At 44.2% G+C, this 22,437-nt stretch overlaps 1 protein-coding gene across 1 annotated transcript; it reads left to right on the top strand.

The window, feature by feature from the left end:
- The first annotated feature begins 896 nt into the window (after nucleotides 1-896).
- LOC126475259 (cuticle protein 18.7-like) lies at nucleotides 897-10,865 on the top strand. The gene is made up of 2 exons (XM_050102973.1): nucleotides 897-1,042; nucleotides 9,892-10,865. The coding sequence occupies exons 1-2, from the start codon at nucleotides 1,031-1,033 to the stop codon at nucleotides 10,750-10,752; spliced, it is 873 nt and encodes a 290-aa protein (XP_049958930.1). The 5' UTR covers nucleotides 897-1,030; the 3' UTR covers nucleotides 10,753-10,865.
- The last annotated feature ends 11,572 nt before the right edge of the window (nucleotides 10,866-22,437 follow it).

Raw genomic sequence — 22,437 nt, 5'->3', positions numbered from 1 at the left:
GATTCTGCGTTTCCAGAAATGACATGATATGCGAGCAAAAAATTCTAAAACAGATAGATGTCAGAGACATAGGCCGCCTATAGTTTTGCGCATCTGCTGGACGACCCTTCTTGAAAACTGGAACTACCTGTGCTCTTTTCCAATGATTTGGAACCTTCCGTTCCTGTAGGGAATTGCGGTACACGGCTGTTACAAGAGGGGCAAGTTCTTTCGCGTAGTCTGTGTAGAATCGAATTGGTATCCCGTCAGGTCCAGTGGACTTTCTTCTGTTGAGTGATAGTGATTTCAGTTGCTTTTCTATTCCTTGGACACTTATTTCGATGTCAGCCATTTTTTTGTTCGTCCGAGGGTTTAGAGAAGGAACTGCAGTGAAACAGCTTAGGACAAAGGTGTTTAGTATTTCAGCTTTATTGCTACTATCTCGCCTTCGGTCCCTTAAAAAAGGCCTCGAAGGATGGACGATTCCTGTCGGAAGAGGATGTGCAGCAGGCAGGTACGGATTTCTTCACACAGCAGGAGCTGGTGGTTCACCAAACGGATGTGGAGAATCTGCTGCCTCGGTGGGATGATTGCCTCAAAGCTTACGCCAGTTTTGCCTGATTGGCATAACGGTTCTGGACCGTACGGTCTGTGAACGGGAATTTTTTAACCGCCACTTGTAATTGTTTCTTGAAGATACCAAACAAACTTGTATGCCAAAAAAGATGGGACCGCAGTTCATCAAGAAGGGCTGCTTGTTTTGGCCAGAAGCTCACACCGCCTGCGGCGCGCCGCCGCGGCCTTTGTTTCAGGCTTGTCGCCAGCGCCGGGGGATGCTACGGCTGCTGGGTGCTAGCGGTCCCCAGGGCTGACGAGTTGTTGCGTCAGCAGTCAGCGGAAGGGAGGAGCGAGGAGGAGTCGCGAGCCGAGAGTCGACGCGAGGTCGCTCTCTTTGGGACACGGCCGGCCCGGACCGCTATATATAGCGGGGCGGGCCCTGCTGCCGGCACAGTTCACGGCAGCTACCGGCACCCACGAGCTCCCATCTGCCATGAAGGTCCTGGTGAGTACTCCCTCGGGACGGCGCATCTGCCACCCACACTCGCGACTACGAGCCCACGCAGCTACCTCGTCTACGTACTATCGCACCAACGGTGTTGTCACGCTGCTCCTGCCTCTATAAGCGTACTCTGCAAGTCCCAGAGAACTATGTAGCAGGGAGTGTTTGCTACATGGTACCACCTGTTTGGATTTCTCCCCGTTCCGATTGTATACAGTACGCAGCAGGATTCACTGTTCAAAAGCCGCTTGTGCGTGCTGCAGTTTTTATAATTTTTTTTATCACGGGCTCAACGGGAACTTTACGTAAGGGGGTTGAGGGATATCTCCACATTCGTCTCCTTTGGTTGTTAAAATTTTTTAAGCAGACCTTTCGCAAGATGATTGAAATTTGTCTTCACGAGTCTGCCAAATTAAGGTTTTTCTACATCTAGTTGTCAAGCAAACCAATAATAATTCGTGCTACCCTTCTCCGCCTATGTTTCCTACTTGAATCGAATCCAACATCATTTGAGCAGTATTATAAACTAGGACGTACGAGTGATTTGTTAGCAGTCTCCTTCGTAGACTGATTGCATTTCCCGTTATCTTGCCAGCAAGCCGAAGTCAGCCACCTGCCTTACCTACGACTGAGCCGACATGATCATTCCATCTGATTTGCACGAGTCGACATATTTCAGTTTTGTACAATTGCGGTTGTAGTCGTAGGATGTACGTCTTATTCATTTCATGAAGCGCATGATGTTACATTTTCAAACATTTGAAGCAAGTCGGCTATATTATCAAAATTCAACTAAATATTTGTGGAGTTTTTTTTTTTAAATTGTTCAAATGGTTCTGAGCACTATGGGACTTGACTTCTGAGGTCATCAGTCCCCTAGAACTTAGAACTACTTAAACCTAACTAACCTAAGGACATCACACAATCTATGCCCGATGCAGGATTTAAACCTGCGACCGTAGCGGTCGCGCGGTTCCAGACTGAAGCGCCTAGAACCTCTCGGTCACACCGGCCGGCCCTTCTCTTTTTTTTGGCAGAACATAATTATATGTAGCAACGTCATCTGTGAAAAGTCTGAGACTAAAGTTGTCTGCAAGATCTTTAACTATAACATTAATAGCAGGAGTCCCAAATCAGCTATTCTCTGGAGTACACCTCAAGTTACTTCTACATGTGTCGATCACTCTTCTTCCAAGGTAAATTGCTGTATACTCCCTGTCAGCCGGCCGTAGTGGCCGTGCGGTTCTAGGCGCTACAGTCTGGAGCCGAGAGACCGCTACGGTCGCAGGTTCGAATCCTGCCTCGGGCATGGATGTGTGTGATGTCCTTAGGTTAGTTAGGTTTAATTAGTTCTAAGTTCTAGGTGACTGCTGACCTCAGAAGTTAAGTCGCATAATGAAAAAAAAAAACTCCCTGTCAAGAAACCCTGTCCAGTCGCTTGATACCTCATACGACCGTACTTTGGATAACATGTGTACTTGACTCCCATGGCTTTAAGAAAGTCGGGTGAGAAAAGTGCAAGTTTGATTTCGCAAGATCACTGGTTTCGGAATCCGATCTGGCCGGCAAGGAAGAAGGCATTCTGTTACACACACCTCGATACGTTGTTGTGTGGCATGGTCAGATTCGAGATAAGCGATCTGTGTCTATTGAATGTTTTAGATTCATAAAAAAAATCTTTTATTAGGCAAGATCGCAAGTATGTCTTTTATACTGATAACTAATTTCACCTAAATTAATTAGCTGTTTTCAAATCACGACAAATTTTTTGTTTATTGATTCTTTGGTGATGTATAATAAACAATTTTTTTGTGTTTTGAAGCCTGTTAATTGATTTATCTGGAACCAGTTACCAATATAAGCACAGTACTTGGGATCTTGGTTAACAAAAGATATTTTTCTGAATCCACAACTTTCAGTTACTCATATGTTAGAGTCTAAAACAGATGGTCGTCACTGAAAGTCGTTTGTTTTTTTTTGGATCACCTCTGTTACCGGTAAACTGCTTATAGATTGGTCTAACCGCGCTTTTTTAAATCACTGGACAGAGTTTTTTGTTCAAGGGATCAACGAGACGCTATGGCTACAATGGGAGGTAACCCAGACACAAGGTCTGTATAGAATCTGACAGGATCTCACTGGACTCTGGGCCCTTGTTTACTTTCACTAACTTCAACTGTTTCTCAACACCACTGACATTAATATATGTATCACTCTTCTTTGCAGTGGTCCAAGAAGAGTCGTGCAATTTTCAAATAATGTACTAGATTTGCTATTGTACAGATCCTTAAGTTACTATTTTCTCTTTACTCCTACCCTGTTTTAATCTCATCCTTGTGTACCCGCTACCAAAAACATCCTTAGTATCAACGACTGCCACAGTTTTTTTTCCTTACTTTTCTTGTCACTTTTCCTCTAGCCTCTTCCGTCTCCCACCAGAGGACTAGGACCCTTTAGCTCGTGTCTCCCGAACTAGTGCTTTCCTTCATCCATCCTGTTCCACTTATTCCTATCTCTAAAGTGCTCTTTATCTGTCCTTTTAATTACTGATATTCTTGTTCAATGGTCTCCAGGTCCCTCTTTCCCATTGGTCCACTGCGAAAGTATTTTTTCTTAGCCCGCTTTGATTCAGCAGCTTCTATCTGACATAACTCAATAATTGACATTAGCATAATTGTATTATTGACGAGCACTTTGCCGTGCGCTGCCATTCTAGTTCTTATGCCTTTCTTGCTTCGTTGACGTTGTGCGCTCATTCCTCCCAGATGAGTCAATTTTCGTACTTTGGCTGCAGCACTGTTCATTATTATGGTGCAGACTTCGTTACAATGCTCTTTCACTTTACTGTTAGTCTCTTTCATTTTATTATTGAAATGAAGAAAATTTCCCATTCCAATCTCCTTTCACTCACTATAAGAAAACGAATAAAGATAATAATTTTGTAATTCGTTACTTGTGAATTATTTTCGTGAAACGCCACTCGCGTAGCTTTTAGTCGCTTCCGCGTTCCTTGTAAGTTTTTCAGCGAAATTAACATCGGAAGGCGATTTGCATGTGGCTAATGTGTAGGCTGTTAATCAACACGACACTATGTGTTACTTAGAAATGACGAAGTTGCAGGAACATTCTTGACACATTACTTCCTACAAGGATATAACCGTACATATTCGCAGCTTCAGTGAGAAACTTTACAACGTAACCAGTACTGTCATATTTCTCTGTAATTTTAATGATGAAACAGTCATCTACTTTAACATCGTAAAAAGAATAATTACCGACTGCACTGAGTCTTCTTTTCGAGCCCATCTCGACACCGAATCTAAGTGCTAAGATAAATTTTCGGTATCTACAGCTCAGTTTTCAGCCAGTTTGTTGACGCTGAAAACTTTCAGCGTTTCTTGCTTTCTATTTGCCCTATGCTAAACTTTGCCACTGTCCCACTTGCATTGAGATATATTTTGTAAAAAATGTTAACGCAAACAATTTTTATACCTCAGTCACTTGTAGGTTTTTGTTCAGTTCAATATAGCAGCGGAAAATGAAGAAATCAATCGAAATGTCAAACTTAAGACTCCCAGGAAAATGTTACTGCGGCTCAGAGCGTCATTTCGGAAACGATCTGAAAACTGTACATTTGGGAGTAGCAAATTTAAGTATTACAATAACTGTAAAACAGACCTTCATGCATTATTTCGTCTATTAAAATATTCCTTCTGCTCGTGTGCGGATCAAGATAACTTTTCTCAGACAAGTCTGATAAGTTACCTTAAATGCAGACCGTTTGGGAGGCACGCCTTTCTCAGAATTAACATAGGCGCATAATAAACTCTTCTACTTCTCTGAGGGACTCACTGGTAGTTCCACAATAAACACAAAGAGACTAGGATCTTCAGTTTTAAAGAAAATCTTTCGTTCCGTAATGTCTGAAATTTAACAAGAAATTATACTGAAATAGAAAAAATATATTTTCGTGTATGTCGAATGGACGTTTCTCACGTGCTGGCGATTGTTCATAGTACATCATTACCTCAGTTGCAGAAGTTTAGGAACAGTTTTCATTAAGTACGACAGCAATGTCTCGTACACCGAAAGAAAACTGTAAGATGTTGATACTTAGATCTAAAACAGGCAGGAGAAACCACTGAACGTAAACAGTTCTAATTACACACAACCTGTAGGTCTACTATACACCAAAACTAAATGAGAACATACTACTAAAACCTTATTACAGTGCGTCACTCTTCAAAAAGTACAAGAACATAGGTTGTCATTAAAATTTCTGTGCGTTCTCTGATGCCCCTTTGGCCAGAATCAAACACCCATCCGCTAGAGTGCGCAGAGGCTCGCACAGTCACATAATTAAGTTTGTCTTATAAAAATATATATATATATATATATATATATATATATATATATAACTGATATGCAGAATACGACATAAAAATCCTAACTGGGTGTGCTATCAGAATTTACTACTGAACAATGATAAGATGGGAAGAGTATCGGGGAAGGTCCATCTACGTCTACACCCACATACATACTACGCAAACGAGAATGCGGTGTATTGTGGAGGTTTTATTGTACTACTGTTGGAAATTCTCTTCCCCATTCGACATCCGTATGGAGCCGGGGGAAAACGAACGTCTTTATGCTTCGGCAAGAGCCCTTGTTTATCTTAATACTATTTTCATGTCCCTCAAGTGGAAAGCATGTCGGTGGTGGTACGGTCGTTCTACAGTCTGTAGGAGATGCCGATTCTCTAAACCTTCTCTATAGTGTTTCGCGAATACAACTTCTTTTTCCGTCAGGGGATTCCCCTTTGAGCACACGTATCACTTCTCTAATACTCGCGTGCTGATCAAAGCTACCACTAACAAATCTCAACGGCACCTCTCTGAATTTCTTCGTTGCTTCTCTCTAATCCAACCTGGTGAGATACCGAAACTCGGTCAGTAGTCAAAAATGGGTCGAACAAGTGTTCGGTACGCGTCACTTTTATACATGAGGTACACTTTTCTAGAATTCTCCCACTAAGCCGAAATCGAACATTCGCTTTCCCCACAAGCGATCTGACATGCATGTTCCAGTCCATGTCACTTAACAACATATTTTCAACTTATTCTAGACGAGCAGGCTGACTTTTGGTAAAGGAGACACAATTGAAGGCATACATACCCCTCAAACAAAAAGTTCGAGGCTAGGTTAATACATTACAGAGAAAAGTTAAGGTCGTAACTTTGATACTTCAGCTGTTCTACATAGTCTCTCTCCCCCCTCCCCCACCTTTTCTTGAGTACATCGTGCAGATCGTTCATGCAACCATGTGGGACTTTCAGAAAACTCCTTTGCGATGTTGTTCAACTAGTTCATCATACTGGTTTGAATGTCGATTATGTCGTCAAAGCATTGACCATTATGTGAAGGTTTGTACTTCGTCATTTTGTGATTCGGATTGAGTCTCGTCAGCCACAATGAATTTTTTCCTCATTTTACATATTAATCAAGTCGCGGCAGTCGTTGATTGGTCGTCGTTACTGTTTGGTGGCAGAATTTGCACACATTTTTATTTTCTTCAAAACAGTGTAGAGAGTGTCTTGAATACTTGATTTAGAGATGTTCAATTCGTTGCTGCATTGTGATATCTGAAACAACAAGGTTGACACACAACGGCCGAGCGTCCACTATTTGATACTCCCCGCTCGCAACTGACTGGCCGAAAGCACGTGTGTTGTTTGCAGTTTTGACACCGCAGTTACTGCTGTGACGTCACTTGTGCGACAAGAACCAAACGTCTCCATACTTTTTGGACGCGCCATGTAAATGAAGTTCGAAATTATTTAAAAAATAAAATATATAAATAGAAAGAAGAGATGTAACATAAGAAAATCAGAGGAAACTTAACAGCGCTGAGGAGTTCACTGCAGTCGCCTGGGATCGCTTTCTGACTTTTAGTTGTCCTTCACAGTTTCCTCAGTAACTGATGTACCGTGAACGACTGCAGATGAACCATGAGTTAGTTGTGTCGCTGTGTGCTCGGTTTGATACGAGGCAGTGCTTTCCGAACCACTCTAGTTTCCGTCTTCTGATGCACCACAGTTCAACATATGAGATCAAAACATCTGATCTTTAATGCAAATCCTTAAAAATGTTAGAATAGTAATTAAATTCGTGATGGTCGTTTGAAATCTCTTCCGGAGAACACCTTTTGTTAATAAAGATTTCCACTATCTCTTACACATATAGCAGTCTCCTCTTAGTCGCTGTATGTAACCATTCCATTGTATTCGTGTTGATGAGTGCTTATTTCCTACAATGTGTGAAGTAAAGGCTGTCTTATTTTGGGGATATGTGTGCTCTTGGAAACGTAGTTTTGTTGTGGTTCTTGTCATTTCACGAAATTCCAATCACCAACTTTCTCCTCCGAATGCGAAAATATTTTTTTGAACACAAACCTGCATAGGGAGGAACGATCACCAAGATAAAATAAGGGAATTTCTGAGCTCGTACGAAAAGATATAGGTGTTCATTCTTTCCGCGCTCTATACGAGATTGGAATAATAGAGAATTGTGAAGGTGGTTCGATGATCTCTCTGCCAGGCACGTAGATGTGATTTGCAGAGTATCCGTGTAGATGTAGATATAGATTTTTTAATCCATAAGAGCGAAAACTGACGCTTTGTAATAGTCCGATACAACCATTTATTTCAGTATAGCAAGTTCTTTAACGTTTCCAGTTATTTCTAATGGTAGTTGTAACAGACGACAAACAATATTTGCTTCGACCCATCAGACAGAGCTGCAATAGTCACTTCTTCTGTACCACTAATCAGTACCCTGTAGCAAAGGAAATACTTTCAAAGCACTCAAGATTTGACCACTGGATTGACAAACTAGCATCAGACAATCACTACACGTTCTTCAACCCTCACCCACAAGCGAAACTGGATAACAGTCCAATGTTAGAAAGGAGAAGGACTCATACGAATAAACCGCATGTTTCCATTGGAGCAAATGTAATTTAATGTCGCCAAGTCCGCCTTATTTTGTCAAACTCTACCTTCAGCTAGCTGACGTGTCCACGTTCTGAAACCTCTGTTCATCAATGACTGCTTATTAAGTTGCTTCCTCTCTCAAAAAACTGAAAACAACTACTCGTATATAATTCGTTGACGATCATTTACTACCGAGCTGATTCACGCAATACCTTTAAAACTAGAGCTGTGTCCCACAGGGCCCATGACTCCTGTCCTCTCCTTACTTACTCCTCAATTTCGAGAGCTACAGCTCGTTCGACGAAATCATTTTAGCTTTTCAGCCAGTCAGAATCAGGAGCAGACTGTAGGCATTTTTATTGGCCATTTCCTGCTCCTACGAACAGAGCATCAGTAAGCTGACAGTACCTTTAGAAATTTGTCTGTAACTGTTGTCAGAGAACACTGGCCCTCATGGGAAACCAAAAACCTGAAGTCCTGTCATGCAGGGACCAGCTTTAACCCATTTAGGAGGATTGGCAAAAAACTGGCTCATCCCCTTTGGGCTGGATGACACCCTCTGATGGGCACAGTAGTCACCCAAGGAGACGACAAGTCAGGCCTGGAACTGATATATCACAGTGTTCATCATGTTTTCTGAATATACTTATCTCCTGACTGCAATACTCTCTTCGAAATTCTTAAGGTGGCAGAGATATAATAGAGGGAGGGGAAGGCTATTTACAATTTGTGCAGAAATCAGATGGCCGTTATAAGAGTCGAGGGACATGAAAGGGAAGCAGTGGTTGGGAATGGGGTGTGACAGGGTTGTAGCCTCTCCCCGATGTTATTCAATTTGTGTATTGAGCAAGCAACGAAGGAAACAAAAGAAAAATTCGGAGTAGTTATTAATATCCATGGAGAAGAAATAAAAACTTTGAGGTTCGCCGATGACATTGTAATTCTGTCAGAGACAGCAAAGGACTTGGGAGAGCAGTTGAACGGAATGGACAATGTCTTGAAAGGAGGATATAAGATGAACATCAACAAGAGCAAAACGAGGTTAATGGCATGTAGCCGAATTAAGTCGGGTGATACTGAGGAAATTAGATTAGGAAATGAGACACTTAAATAGTAAATGAGTTTTGCTATTTGGGGAGCAAAATAACTGATGATGGTCGAAGTAGAGAGGATATAAAAAGTAGACTGGCAATGGCCAGGAAAGCGTTTCTGAAGAAGAGAAATTTGTTAACATCGAGTATCGATTTAAGCGTCAGGAAGTCGTTTCTGAAAATATTTGTATGGAGCGTAGCCATGTATGGAAGTGAAACGTGGACGATAAATAGTTTGGAGAAGAAGCGAATAGAAGCTTTCGAAATGTGGTGCTACAGAAGAATGCTGAAGATTAGATGGGTAGACCACATAACTAATGAGGAGGTATTGAATAGAATTGGGGAGAAGAGGAGTTTGTGGCACAACTTGACAAGAAGAAGGGTCCGGTTGGTAGGACATATTCTGAGGCATCAAGGGATCACAAATTTAGTATTGGAGGGCAGCATGGAGCGTAAAAATCGTAGAGGGAGACCAATAGATGAATAAACTACGCATATTCAGAAGGATGCAGGTTGCATTAGGTACTGGGAGATGAAGAAGCTAGCACAGGATAGAGTAGCACGGAGAGCTGCATCAAACCAGTCTCTGGACTGAAGACCGCAACAACAATAAAAACAACTTATTTCCTTGTTATACATTTTCTTCATAGAGTACATGTTACCTCACTTTCTGAATCACGCTCATACAGAATGCAATAAATGTAGCCGCTCGTGAAGCAAGGCGGCGGCACTAGCAGACGGCGTGGTAAGAACTCTCGGCCGGTTGCAGGTGGTCCTGAGCGCCCTCGTGGCGGCGTCGCTGGCGAAGCCCGGCTACTTGTCGTCGCCCGGCCTGCTGGCGCGCGCCCTGGGCGCCCCGGCGCCCGCGCTCCTGGCCGCCGCCCCCGCACCTGCCCCGGCCTTCATCCGCACAGTGCCTGCCGCCAACATCATCATCGGCCCGGAGGGAGTCCCGCTCGACACTCCCGAGGTCGCCGCCGCCAAGGCCTCGCACGCCGCCGCCGTGGCGGAGACCTCCGCCCGCGACGCCGCCGCCAACGCCGCCGCCGCCGCAGCTGCCCCCGCCCCTGCACGCGCCGCCCCAGCGGCCCCCGCCGCCCCCGCCGCTCCTGCCGCACCTGTGGAACCCGCTAACATCGTGATCGGACCGGAGGGCGTCCCATTGGACACCCCCGAGGTAGCGGCCGCCAAGGCCTCCCACGCTGCCGCCGTGGCTGAGACCAACGCCCGCGACGCCATCGCCAACTCCGCGCCCGCCCCTGCCGTCATCGCCGCCCCCGCCATCGCCGCTGCACCGGCACTGTTCGCTGCCAGAACCTTCGCCGCCCCCGCCATCGCTGCTCCAGCCATCGCTGCCGCTCCAGCCATTGCAGCCGGCGCCACTATCATCGACGCCAGGACCCCGGCGGCGACGGCCCTGGCCGCCCACGCCATCACCGCCCACGCTATCGCAGCCCCCGGCATCGTGGGCCCTGCCATTGTTGCTGCTCGTGGCGTGATCGCCCCTGCTGCCAACATAGTGATTGGCCCGGACGGTGTGCCCCTGGACACCCCTGAGGTGGCTGCCGCCAGGGCTGCCGACACCATCGCTCACCTGCAGGCCAAGGCGCGTCTCGGTCTCCTGGGATAAGATGTAACCTAAGGGACGTTTCCAGACTGATAAAACTTTTTTTGACTTAACCCTCCGTTGTATATTTTTTGTACAAATTGTAGGAAAATAAATGTTATTTTTGCAAATAATAATTTTATTCTTCTAAAATTTAAAGAGTAGGGTCACAAAACCACCAATGAACTGTTATAATTTGTCTTTATTTGACAAGAACAAGTTTCTGTCAAGTGACGATCTTCAAGTCACCTGTATATTAACAAAAATGCGTAAGACAGGACACTGGTCAAAAAAATTAATGTGAACTGTTGTGTATAGCATGTACAAACGAATACCATTCGGTCAGATTATTGAAAGTTCCTTTTGTGTCAAGTAAAGTAGTGAAGTTGCAACATCTAAACGAAGTAGTTAAACATACTGGGTGATCAAAAAGTCAGTATAAATTTGAAAACTGAATAAATCACGGAATAATGTAGATAGAGAGATTGGCACACATGCTTGGAATGACATGGGGTTTTATTAGAACTAAAAAAATACAAAAGTTCAAAAAATGTCCGACAGATGGCGCTTCATCTGATCAGAATAGCAATAATTAGCATAACAAAGTAAGACAAAGCAAAGATGATGTTCTTTACAGGAGCTACGGTCGCAGGTTCGAATCCTGCCGCTGGCATGGATGTGTGTGATGTCCTTAGGTTAGTTAGGTTTAAGTAGTTCTAAGTTCTAGGGGACTGATGACCTCAGAAGTTAAGTCCCATAATGCTCAGAGCCATTTCCTTACAGGAAATGCTCAATATTTCCACCATAATTCCTCAACAATAGCTGTAGTCAAGAAATAATGTTGTGAGCAGCACTGTAAAGCATGTCCGGAGTTATGGTGAGGCATTGGCATCGGATGTATTTCAGCATCCCTAGAGATGTCCGTCGATCACGACACATTTGCGACTTCAGGTAACCCCAAAGCCAATAATCGCACGGACTGAGGTCTGGGGACCTGGGAGGCCAAGCATGCCGAAAGTGGCGGCTGAGCACACGATCATCACCAAACGACGCGCGCAAGAGATCTTTCACGCGTCTAGCAATATTGGGTGGAGAGCCATCTTGCATAAACATCATACGTTACAGCAGATGTTTATCAGCCAGGCTGAGGATGATGCGATTCTGTAACATATCGGTGTACCTCTCACCCGTCAAGGTAGCAGTTACAAAACCAGAATCACGCATTTCCTCGAAGAAAAAAAGGCCAAGTGCCAACCAAACAATAGTGTATGGAATGCCGGTGCGACGTGCGATTGCACGAGCGCTGACTTCCCCGTGCAGAGACGAACCCGCTACAGTCTCCATTTCTTCCAGAACTGTCTCACCAGCAGCTCGGTCGACCACTATGGGGTCTATCGTCTAAACAACCCGTGGCTTCGAACTTCGAAATCATTCTCGCCACAGCTGCATTTGTCAACGGACCTTTACCCGTTCGAATCCCCTTCCTATGGGGATAGGATCGTAACGCTGAACTAGCACATTCCCCATTCTGATAATACAGTTTCACTAAAAGCGCCTTTTCAGGTAACATCAGCATGCTGCGACTGCTGGTGCATCTGATTCTCTCTCTCATTACAGCTCCTTTTATACACGATTGTCATGCGCATTCACTGGCGTTTTGCTGTCCAGCGCCATCTGTCGGACGTTTTGTGAACTCTGTTTTTTTTTTTTTGTTCTAATAAAATCCCATGTCATTCCAAGCATGTGTGTCAATTTTTACCTCTCTATCTACATTATTCCGTGGCTTATTAAGTTTTCAAATGTATACTGACTTTTTGATCACCCGGCATGTCATCTTATGTTAACCTTCGACCTAGAAACGACGGAGAGGCTCCGTCCCCGCCACAGCCGCAGTGGTCCGCAACCCCACGACGACTACCACAGTCTACTTCACCCCTCCGCCGCCCCACACCGAACCCAGGGTTACTGTGTGGTTCAGCCCCCGGTGGACCCCCCGGGGAACGTCTCACACCAGACGAGTGCAACCCCTTTGTTTGCGTCGTAGAGTAGTAATGGTGGTGTATGCGTACGTGGAGAACTTGTTTGCACAGCAATCGCCGACATAGAGTAGCTGAGGCGGAGTAAGGGGAACCAGCCCTCATTTGTCGAGGCAGATGGAAAACCGCCTAAAAACCATTCATATACTGGCCGGCTCAACGGAACTCGACACAAATCCGCCAGCGCATTCATGCCGGGGATCGGCGGTCCTTCCCGCCCGGAAAGCGGTGCGTTAGACCGCACGACCAACCAGGCGGGCTAGTTAAACATACGCTACGCCCATGGTGATGATGTCCCATACTGCGAGGAGAGTATGGGTCGATGCGGGAAACCCGCACCGTCATACTAGGCAAGGTCCTATCGGAGGTGGTTTGCCATTGCCTTCCTCCGACCGTAATGGGGATGAACGATGATGACGAAGGCGACACAGCAACACCCAGTCATCTCGAAGCATGGAAAAATCCCTGACCCCGCCGGGAATCGAACCTGGGACCCCGTGCGCGAGAAGCGAGAACGCTACTGCAAGACCATGAGCTGCGGACCAGTACGCCCATAGACATAGAAAACCAAATTTACGTATGGGTACTCATGATGAACCTGAGATAATGTTTGCTTTCATATGAGAGCAGTAACGTTTCTTAGCATGCTTATAGGTTAGGATGATCGACCATAGCTTCTTTGTGGACTACGAATAAAACTAATAAAACAGAGGGTATTGTGTGGACCGTCAAGGGTTAAAACACGTATCCTAAAACTTAGGCCAAACTTGTTGATCGTTTGTTGCCAAACTCCATGTAAAAGCATATATAATTTTTAATACAGTCAAAAAATGCGAAGGTTGCAATAGTTTATCCAGCAACCATTCTACAAAAGAGAGGAAAGACACACCTGTTACATGTTGGCAGCCTAGTTAAAAACATTTCATAACTGTACAGTTCCTTAAAAATTATGTAATGTGTAAAACAAACCGCTTTCATTGACACCACATTATAAAAAATAGTACTTTGATGAACTTTTTTAAAAAGACTGTCGAAAAGATTAAGTAAATCTGTACAATACCTTCTTTACATAGGAGACCTCAGGTAAGACATATACCTATATTAAATGTCGCATTTAGATTTGTTTGGATATATTACACTGCTTTGAGAGGTTGTCCAAAACAGTCCACCTTAGTGAAAACTAAAGTAAATTATGTAAAGTCTAAAACAATCCACTGGCATTGAAATTACATTCTAAAACCCAGCTGTCGTAATAGATATCTTTTTAAGACAATAGTGGTCAAGATTACGTGTCTCTGCACAGCAGTCGTTTTACGTAGCATGATTCAGCAAAGACACATACCACTTGTTAACTGCCCTATTTCAGATATGAAACTTCCTGGCAGATTAAAACTGTCAGACCAAGACTCGAACTCGGGACTTTTGCCTTTCGTGGGCAAGTGCTCTGCCAACTGAGCTACCCAAGCACGACTCACGCCCCGTCCTCACAGCTTCACTTCTGCCAGTACCTCGTCTCCTACCTTCCAAACTTTACAGAAACTCTCGCAGGAGAACATAATGAAACTTAAGCATGTTGATGTGGTCCTCAGTCCTGAGACTGGTTTGATGCAGCTCTCTATGCTACTCAATCCTGTGCAAGCTTTTTCATCTCCCAGTACCTACTGCAATCTACTTCCTTCTGAATCTGCTTAGTGTATTCATCTCTTGGTCTCCCTCCACGATTTTTACCCTCCACGCTGCCCTCCAATACTAAATTGGTGATCCCTCGATGTGTCATAACATGTCCTACCAATCGATCCCTTCTTCTAGTGATGTTGTGCCACAACCTCCTCTTCTCCCCAATTCTATTCAATACCTCCTCATTAGTTATGTGATCTACCCATCTAATCTTCAGCATTCTTCTGTAGCACCACATTTCGAAATCTTCTATTCTCTTCTTGTCTAAACTATTTATCGTCCACGTTTCACTTCCATACATTGCTACACTCCATACAAATACTTTCAGAACGACTTCCTGACACTTAACTCTATACTCGATGTTAACAAATTTCGCTGCTTCAGAAACACTTTCCTTGCTATTGCCAGTCTACATTTTATATCCTCTCTACTTCGACAATCATCAGTTATTTTGCTCCCCAAATAGCAAAACTCCTTAACTTATATAAGTGTCTCATTTACTAATCTAATTCCTTCCGCATCAGCCGCCTTAATTCGAGTACATTCCATTATCCTCATTTTGCTTTTGCTGATGTTCATCTTATATCCTCCTTTCAAGACACTGTCCACTCCGTTCAACTGCTCTTCCAAGTCCTTTGCTGTGTCTGACAGAATTACAATGTCGTCGGCGAACCTCAAAGTTTTTATTTCTTCTCCATGGATTTTAATACCTACTCCGAATTTTTCTTTTGTTTCCTTTACTGCTTGCTCAATATACAGATTGAATAACATCGGGGAGAGGCTACAACCCTGTCTTACTCCCTTCCCAACCACTGCTTCCCTTTTATGCCCCTCAACTCTTGTAGCTGCCATCTGATTTCAGTACAAATTGTAAATAGTCTTTCGCTCCCTGTATTATACACATACCACCTTTAGAATTTGAAAAAGAGTATTCCAGTAAATATTGTCAAAAGCTTTCTCTAAGTCTACAAATGCTAGAAATGTAGGTTTGCCTTTCCTTAATCTATTTTCTAAGATAAGTCGTAAGGTCGGTATTGCCTCACGTGTTCCAACATTTCTACGGATATCGACCTCAACTTCTCCTTCTATCTCGTCATATGAGTATTCCTCTCCCTCATAGTGGCCTTTTATGTACTTTTTCCACCCATCCGTGCTTCCCATTGCTGTCTTAGTGTTGACGTCCTCGCATATGTGGTTCTGACTCTTCTATATGCTGAGTCAGTCCTTCTGACGATAATTTCTTCTTCGATTTCATGACATTTTTGCTGCAGCAATTTTCCGTATCTAGACACAATATGGGCCGCAAATGACGAAAACAACTAACATAAGCGACTTTGGCAAAGGGCAGATTGTTATGGCCCGGCACCTAGCAACGGTGAAGCCAGTCGACTGTTCGTGTGCTACTGTCGTGACAAACTGTGACATGTGCTTGAAGGATAGTGAGACCGCCAGCAGACGATGATGTGTTGGACGTACACGTTCAGTGTACATTGTTGATCATGTGGCTTCACGGCAGAATGGCCCCTTCGTGTCCCTGTTTTGACCAAACGATATCATCATTTACGATTGCAAAGGACAAGGGGTTATCGAGAATGGACTTCATTAATGAATTATGAACCATCCAATTTGTCATGCAGCTTGAAAATGGCGGAGGATTCCTTTTCTTGAAGCTAAAAAAAAAAAAAAAACGGTTCAATTGGCTCTGAGCACTATGGGACTTAACATCTGATGTCATCAGTCCCCTAGAACTTAGAACTACTTAAACCTAACTAACCTCAGCGTCAGGACATCACACACATCCATGCCAGAGGCAGGATTCGAACCTGCGACCGTAGCGGTCGCGCTGTTCCAGACTGAAGCGCCTAGAACTGCTCGGCCACAGCGGCCGGCTACCTGCTAGCAGACAGCTGTCATCATCCATAAAGACAAGTTTATTTTACGGGTGAATACCATAAACTGCCACGAAAGTCGCCTCTGTGAAGGTTAACTTGGTACTTGGAAGGCAGAGGTGTGTAACATTTCCTGACTGCATAGTTTGTTGTATATTAAACATACTTTATGTATAGCACAAGAACGTTACGTGGAACATCGACGCTATATTAACCTGCCACAGAGTGATAAATCCGTTCTCTTTTCTTTACTGTTATTTCATTCCTAACAGCGTAATAACACTACACACTTCAGGCAAGAGTTTAAGACGAGCGAAGGTGAAATGGATATTTTAAAAGATAAGCAAAAACTAGAAAATACATAAAAGACACGTTGTCTGACATTTAAAGGCAAAGAATTACAAGAAACTTAAAACAAACACAGAACTGTATTACATGGGAGAGACCTGCATTTAGGAGGCGTAATGAGGAGGGGTAAGGTGGATTGGTCCTTGGCGGCAGTTACGGTGTTTATATAGAGCTACTCTGTACAAGTGTATTGTGGGCACGCAGCTAATGTTGGAGTATGGCTGGTAGGAAAATATGGGATTCGTGATATAGATAGCTAGGATGGGGGCCAGGCCAAGATCAAGAAGAAGAAAGAAAAGGGAGGAATGGGGATAGTGGGAAACTATTAACAGGGAAAAGAATAAGGAGGAGCTGGTTATACCTCATGGGAGGGACAGATGATGTCTAGGCGGTTTCGTTGTCAGGAAATGTGGTGGTATCTTTTGAAATTACTCTGGGCGTGGATATGGAGAGTGTTTAGGGTGGGTGCGATGTGCTGACATATGCGCGGCAGCATCCAGAATGTCTTATTGGAAGGAAAACAATAGGATTGCTAGAGTCGAGTTTACAGGAGGTTTAGGATATTCGGAGGTGTTCGCTGTGAGCGAGGAGTTGGGCAAAAGAGATGAGCTGGCAAAGGACACTTACAGGAGAGGGAAGATGGTGCAGAAAGCAAAGCGAAGTGTGTGGCGTTCAAGAATTTGGATGCGTGATAGAATGTTCGTGGGAGAGATACACAGGTTACATTTGTGTAAGGGAGACTAACGCAGACAAGATCTTTGCAGGTGTGGATGATAATCGAGAGATACAATCCCCATGTTCATCCTTTTAGTAAGTTTAGTCCACTGTAGGCCTTACGTTGTATGGTTTGTAGGTAAAGTTTCTATATTAGTTTACGTTCGAGGATGAGTTCGATGAATTTTAGTGTGTTGGTTACTTGGCCAGGATGGTCATAAATGGAAAGGTAAAAGTCAAGGAGGGGGAAATAGAGAAGGCGGTTGGTTCTGTAATTATTGCTTGGATATTGGAGGGTTTAACCTTAAGGAACCATTGGTTACAGACATATCTGCTGTGACTAAGCACTGCACACAGGCATGACAATCTATGGACTATGAGAACGTCTACATTTTGACATCTGTTTCATCGTTGGGTTTTAGTTTCCAGGGAAGCTACTGAAATACTTTCGACGAACGAGTCAATTAATCGTGATGATGGTTTTAACCTTGATAAACTGTGGGACCCAGCAACAGTTGATTTTCGTGGACAGTAATATTGTAATCCTGAGGACCAGAATTTGTGAAAGAACATATATCTGAGCCGCATGCCTTATATTTATCCACCATGACTTGCCGTGTACTCACAAACACATGGGTAGTCCCACCGGCGTCTAAAGTGGTCTGAACACACTGTAGAAATACAAGCGTCCTTCAATAGAAAACCGGAAATATATTTTTTTAGTGAATCTATTACTACAGTAAAACATTTATTTATTTTTCGACGTAATCCCGATTCTATACACTTATGTGAGAGCTGGAAAAGCTTCTCAATTCCCCTTTGCAAAGAAGTTTTGAGGGCTTGTGTGTAACTAGTTATGCACTGCTGCCTGGGCTTCATCATTAGCGAACCTTGAGCCACTAAGAACTTCTTTCAGTAGGTTAAAAATGCGATAATCTGAAGGTGCCAGATCCGTGGAGTACGGAATGTGTGGCCAGCAGACGAACTTCAGGTCTCCCTGCACACAACCATGAGCCTTTCGTCCACTTCTGATGTCAGAAACCCAGCTCGCATAAACTTTCTTGAACATCAGTATTGGATGAACAATATGGTGGGCCGACCGACATCGCTGCTGCAATATCATTCACTACGATGCGCCTGTTTTCCCTTATCAACTCACAATCTCACGCAATGTTGTTCTCCGTGACTGCGCAAACAGAGCATCCTGGGCGTGATGAATCTTCAGTACTTCTTGCATCACGTTTTAACTTATCTGCCCAATTCGTTCACTTATGTTCGACTAAAACGACTCCCGCTGTATTGCAATGCCCTTCGACTGTGAGTTTCGATTGGTTTCCAACCTTCAACTAATAGAAACCTAATGACATTCCGTTGCTCTACATTGGTCCAAACCTGCAAAGGTGCAGTCATTTTGCTTCACTGATTCCCAGCATTCCGTTCGTGAGGCAGGGCTGCCACCCCCTCTAACAGCGCTACGACATCTCCAGGAGATAATGAAGAACCACTTGGCGAAGTTTTGTATTTTTTTTAATGCAATTTTTCCATGTACTTATTGAAAGGTCCTTGTACGTTATATGGACTGTCTGCTAAAAGATGTAATTTTCTGGAAAGGCTTTCGTGGTCAGGCTGTAGCAAAATAAAATGTCCAGCATAGGTGGACGATCTATACCTGAAAGAAGAGGTTATTTCTAAATTATTTTATTTGTAAGCTTGTGAAATGAGAGTATACTACAGAACTGCAGATCTATGAGAATATGTGCCGATATTTGAAGAGTGAGGAAGTGTTAGAAGACAAGACACACAAATCCAGCTGCTTAGCGTAAAAGCTAAAACGAGAAACTCAACTTTGTACACTAAGGAGAATAGGAATTCTTCACTTTCACTCAGAAACGCTCATAACCATATTGCTGGAAAATGGCTGGGCTTCATAGTTATGTTCCAAGTGAACTGCTCTTACAACTTCTGAAGATATTCTCCTCCGTCTACAGAAAAGAGGTTGAGTGCTTACGTTAGTGTTTCAGCAGTATGTAGATCATCACTTGACATATCCTCTTTGGCCTTATGGACATGTAAGTGAAAAACATCTTTATCTGCGTCTGAATGATGGTCTGCTGTTTTACACGCAATATCTTGAAATTTTGGAAAGTAATCGAGTTCGTGCCGGTGCAAGTTATTGGCCTGAAGTCCCAGTTTGATAACGAATGACGAAATTATACCTATAATCGTAATAAGTTTAATTTTGTGTTCCTGTTCCTTCGCCCTAAACTTCTCGAATTTGTCAGATACATCTGCAAGAAGGGAAACACCATCGGATCACAATATTTGTTTAATAGTAGACACCTCTCTTTGGTAGTTAAAAAAGTTTGTATTCCTCCTCATTTCCTGGACAGAGGTTGCGGATAGACGATCGATGAAAGAATGCACTTCCCGCTTTAATCAGTATTAATGACATAGAGGAGAGATTTGTGCTGCCAGTGGACTACACGGTACATGTGTATAAAGTCATTCATAGTGGACTGGAGGTGGTCCATAAATTAATAATTTGAACAACAATGGCTGCAGATCCACCGGTTGCACGTGTACGAGTAGGTATGTTTTCCAAGGGAATGTTTCAGTCTTCAAATACACTCCTGGAAATTGAAATAAGAACACCGTGAATTCATTGTCCCACGAAGGGGAAACTTTATTGACACATTCCTGGGGTCAGATACATCACATGATCACACTGACAGAACCACAGGCACATAGACACAGGCAACAGAGCATGCACAATGTCGGCACTAGTACAGTGTATATCCACCTTTCGCAGCAATGCAGGCTGCTATTCTCCCATGGAGACGATCGTAGAGATGCTGGATGTAGTCCTGTGGAACGGCTTGCCATGCCATTTCCACCTGGCGCCTCAGTTGGACCAGCGTTCGTGCTGGACGTGCAGACCGCGTGAGACGACGCTTCATCCAGTCCCAAACATGCTCAATGGGGGACAGATCCGGAGATCTTGCTGGCCAGGGTAGTTGACTTACACCTTCTAGAGCACGTTGGGTGGCACGGGATACATGCGGACGTGCATTGTCCTGTTGGAACAGCAAGTTCCCTTGCCGGTCTAGGAATGGTAGAACGATGGGTTCGATGACGGTTTGGATGTACCGTGCACTATTCAGTGTCCCCTCGACGATCACCAGTGGTGTACGGCCAGTGTAGGGGATCGCTCCCCACACCATGATGCCGGGTGTTGGCCCTGTGTGCCTCGGTCGTATGCAGTCCTGATTGTGGCGCTCACCTGCACGGCGTCAAACACGCATACGACCATCATTGGCACCAAGGCAGAAGCGACTCTCATCGCTGAAGACGACACGTCTCCATTCGTCCCTCCATTCACGCCTGTCGCGACACCACTGGAGGCGGGCTGCACGATGTTGGGGCGTGAGCGGAAGACGGCGTAACGGTGTGCGGGACCGTAGCCCAGCTTCATGGAGACGGTTGCGAATGGTCCTCGCCGATACCCCAGGAGCAAGTGTCCCTAATTTGCTGGGAAGTGGCGGTACGGTCCCCTACGGCACTGCGTAGGATCCTACGGTCTTGGCGTCGCTGCGGTCCGGTCCCAGGTCGACGGGCACGTGCACCTTCCGCCGACCACTGGCGACAACATCGATGTACTGTGGAGACCTCACGCCCCACATGTTGAGCAATTCGGCGGTACGTCCACCCGGCCTCCCGCATGCCCACTATACGCCCTCGCTCAAAGTCCGTCAACTGCACATACGGTTCACGTCCACGCTGTCGCGGCATGCTACCAGTGTTAAAGACTGCGATGGAGCTCCGTATGCCACGGCAAACTGGCTGACACTGACGGCGGCGGTGCACAAATGCTGCGCAGCTAGCGCCATTCGACGGCCAACACCGCGGTTCCTGGTGTGTCCGCTGTGCCGTGCGTGTGATCATTGCTTGTACAGCCCTCTCGCAGTGTCCGGAGCAAGTATGGTGGGTCTGACACACCGGTGTCAATGTGTTCTTTTTTCCATTTCCAGGAGTGTATTTAATAAAACGTTGCCTTTTCTTCTGTAGAGGAGAACATTACATACCGTTAGGCAAACGTGGGGAACTCTTCATTTATTCCAGTACTGTCATTCAGATCAATGAGCTGTCTGTAAACAACAGCTTCATCGTTTTTAACTTTTGATTCGTCAATTTTCATTACAGATTGTGTGTACGTCAAGACACCTATAATATTTTTTTACACATTAAAGACCATCTTGTCAGGTCATCTCGAAACTTTATCATTACACCAAAGGAATAAAGGCTCGTGCGACAGACCCCAGAATTATACTGAAAATTTCTTGAACTGCAACTGATACAAGCATTTCATCGTTACTAAGTGACTGTCCATATTAATGGAAAATGATAGCAAATAAGGAGTCCTTTGTAAGCACTCATTGTATCTTTTCAGAATAAGTTGTACACAGTTCTTTGCTTCTTAAACTTGGAGTTTAAGATTGGAAAATAATTAAATTGCCTTCCCACTTCGTCAAAATTCCAGTATACAAGATTGTCTCTTAATCTGGAAGGACTGATAACTTCATATCACAAATGAAGCTCAATGATAGCATGTTTGCTGGCGAGCGGAGGAATCCTCATTTCAAGTAATCATTCGAATATTGCTGATACTTCCCTTTCCAGAGCCGTTTGAGAAAATGTATATCCAAAATGCATTGGTTCTGTGACTGACTAGGTGTCATAGATTTTTCACCGCATTCCACCGAATGTAGGAACCGCTTACTGAAACATTCTAGCAACTCCATTGAGACCAGTAATGACTTTTCGCTGTTCTTTGGTGGGTAGACGCCGATGAATAGATTGGTAAATTCCTCTGTCAGAACTTCATCTGAGTGTGAGCTCGTCCACTTCCTAAAAAACGTCTCTTCATATCACAGGGGTTTTGCAAACCAATAATATCAGTAATACTAATGTGTCAATTTAACGCGCAGCGGAATAGATATCAACTACTGAGGAGTGCAATAGTATCAGTGGAAACAGTCTTCTCGTAT

The sequence above is a fragment of the Schistocerca serialis genome, chromosome 4 (genome assembly GCF_023864345.2).
Source record: "Schistocerca serialis cubense isolate TAMUIC-IGC-003099 chromosome 4, iqSchSeri2.2, whole genome shotgun sequence".
Classification (NCBI taxonomy): Eukaryota; Metazoa; Arthropoda; class Insecta; order Orthoptera; family Acrididae; genus Schistocerca; species Schistocerca serialis.
The sequence above is the reverse complement of the archived record's forward strand: the minus strand, read 5'-3'. Positions and strand labels throughout refer to the sequence as shown.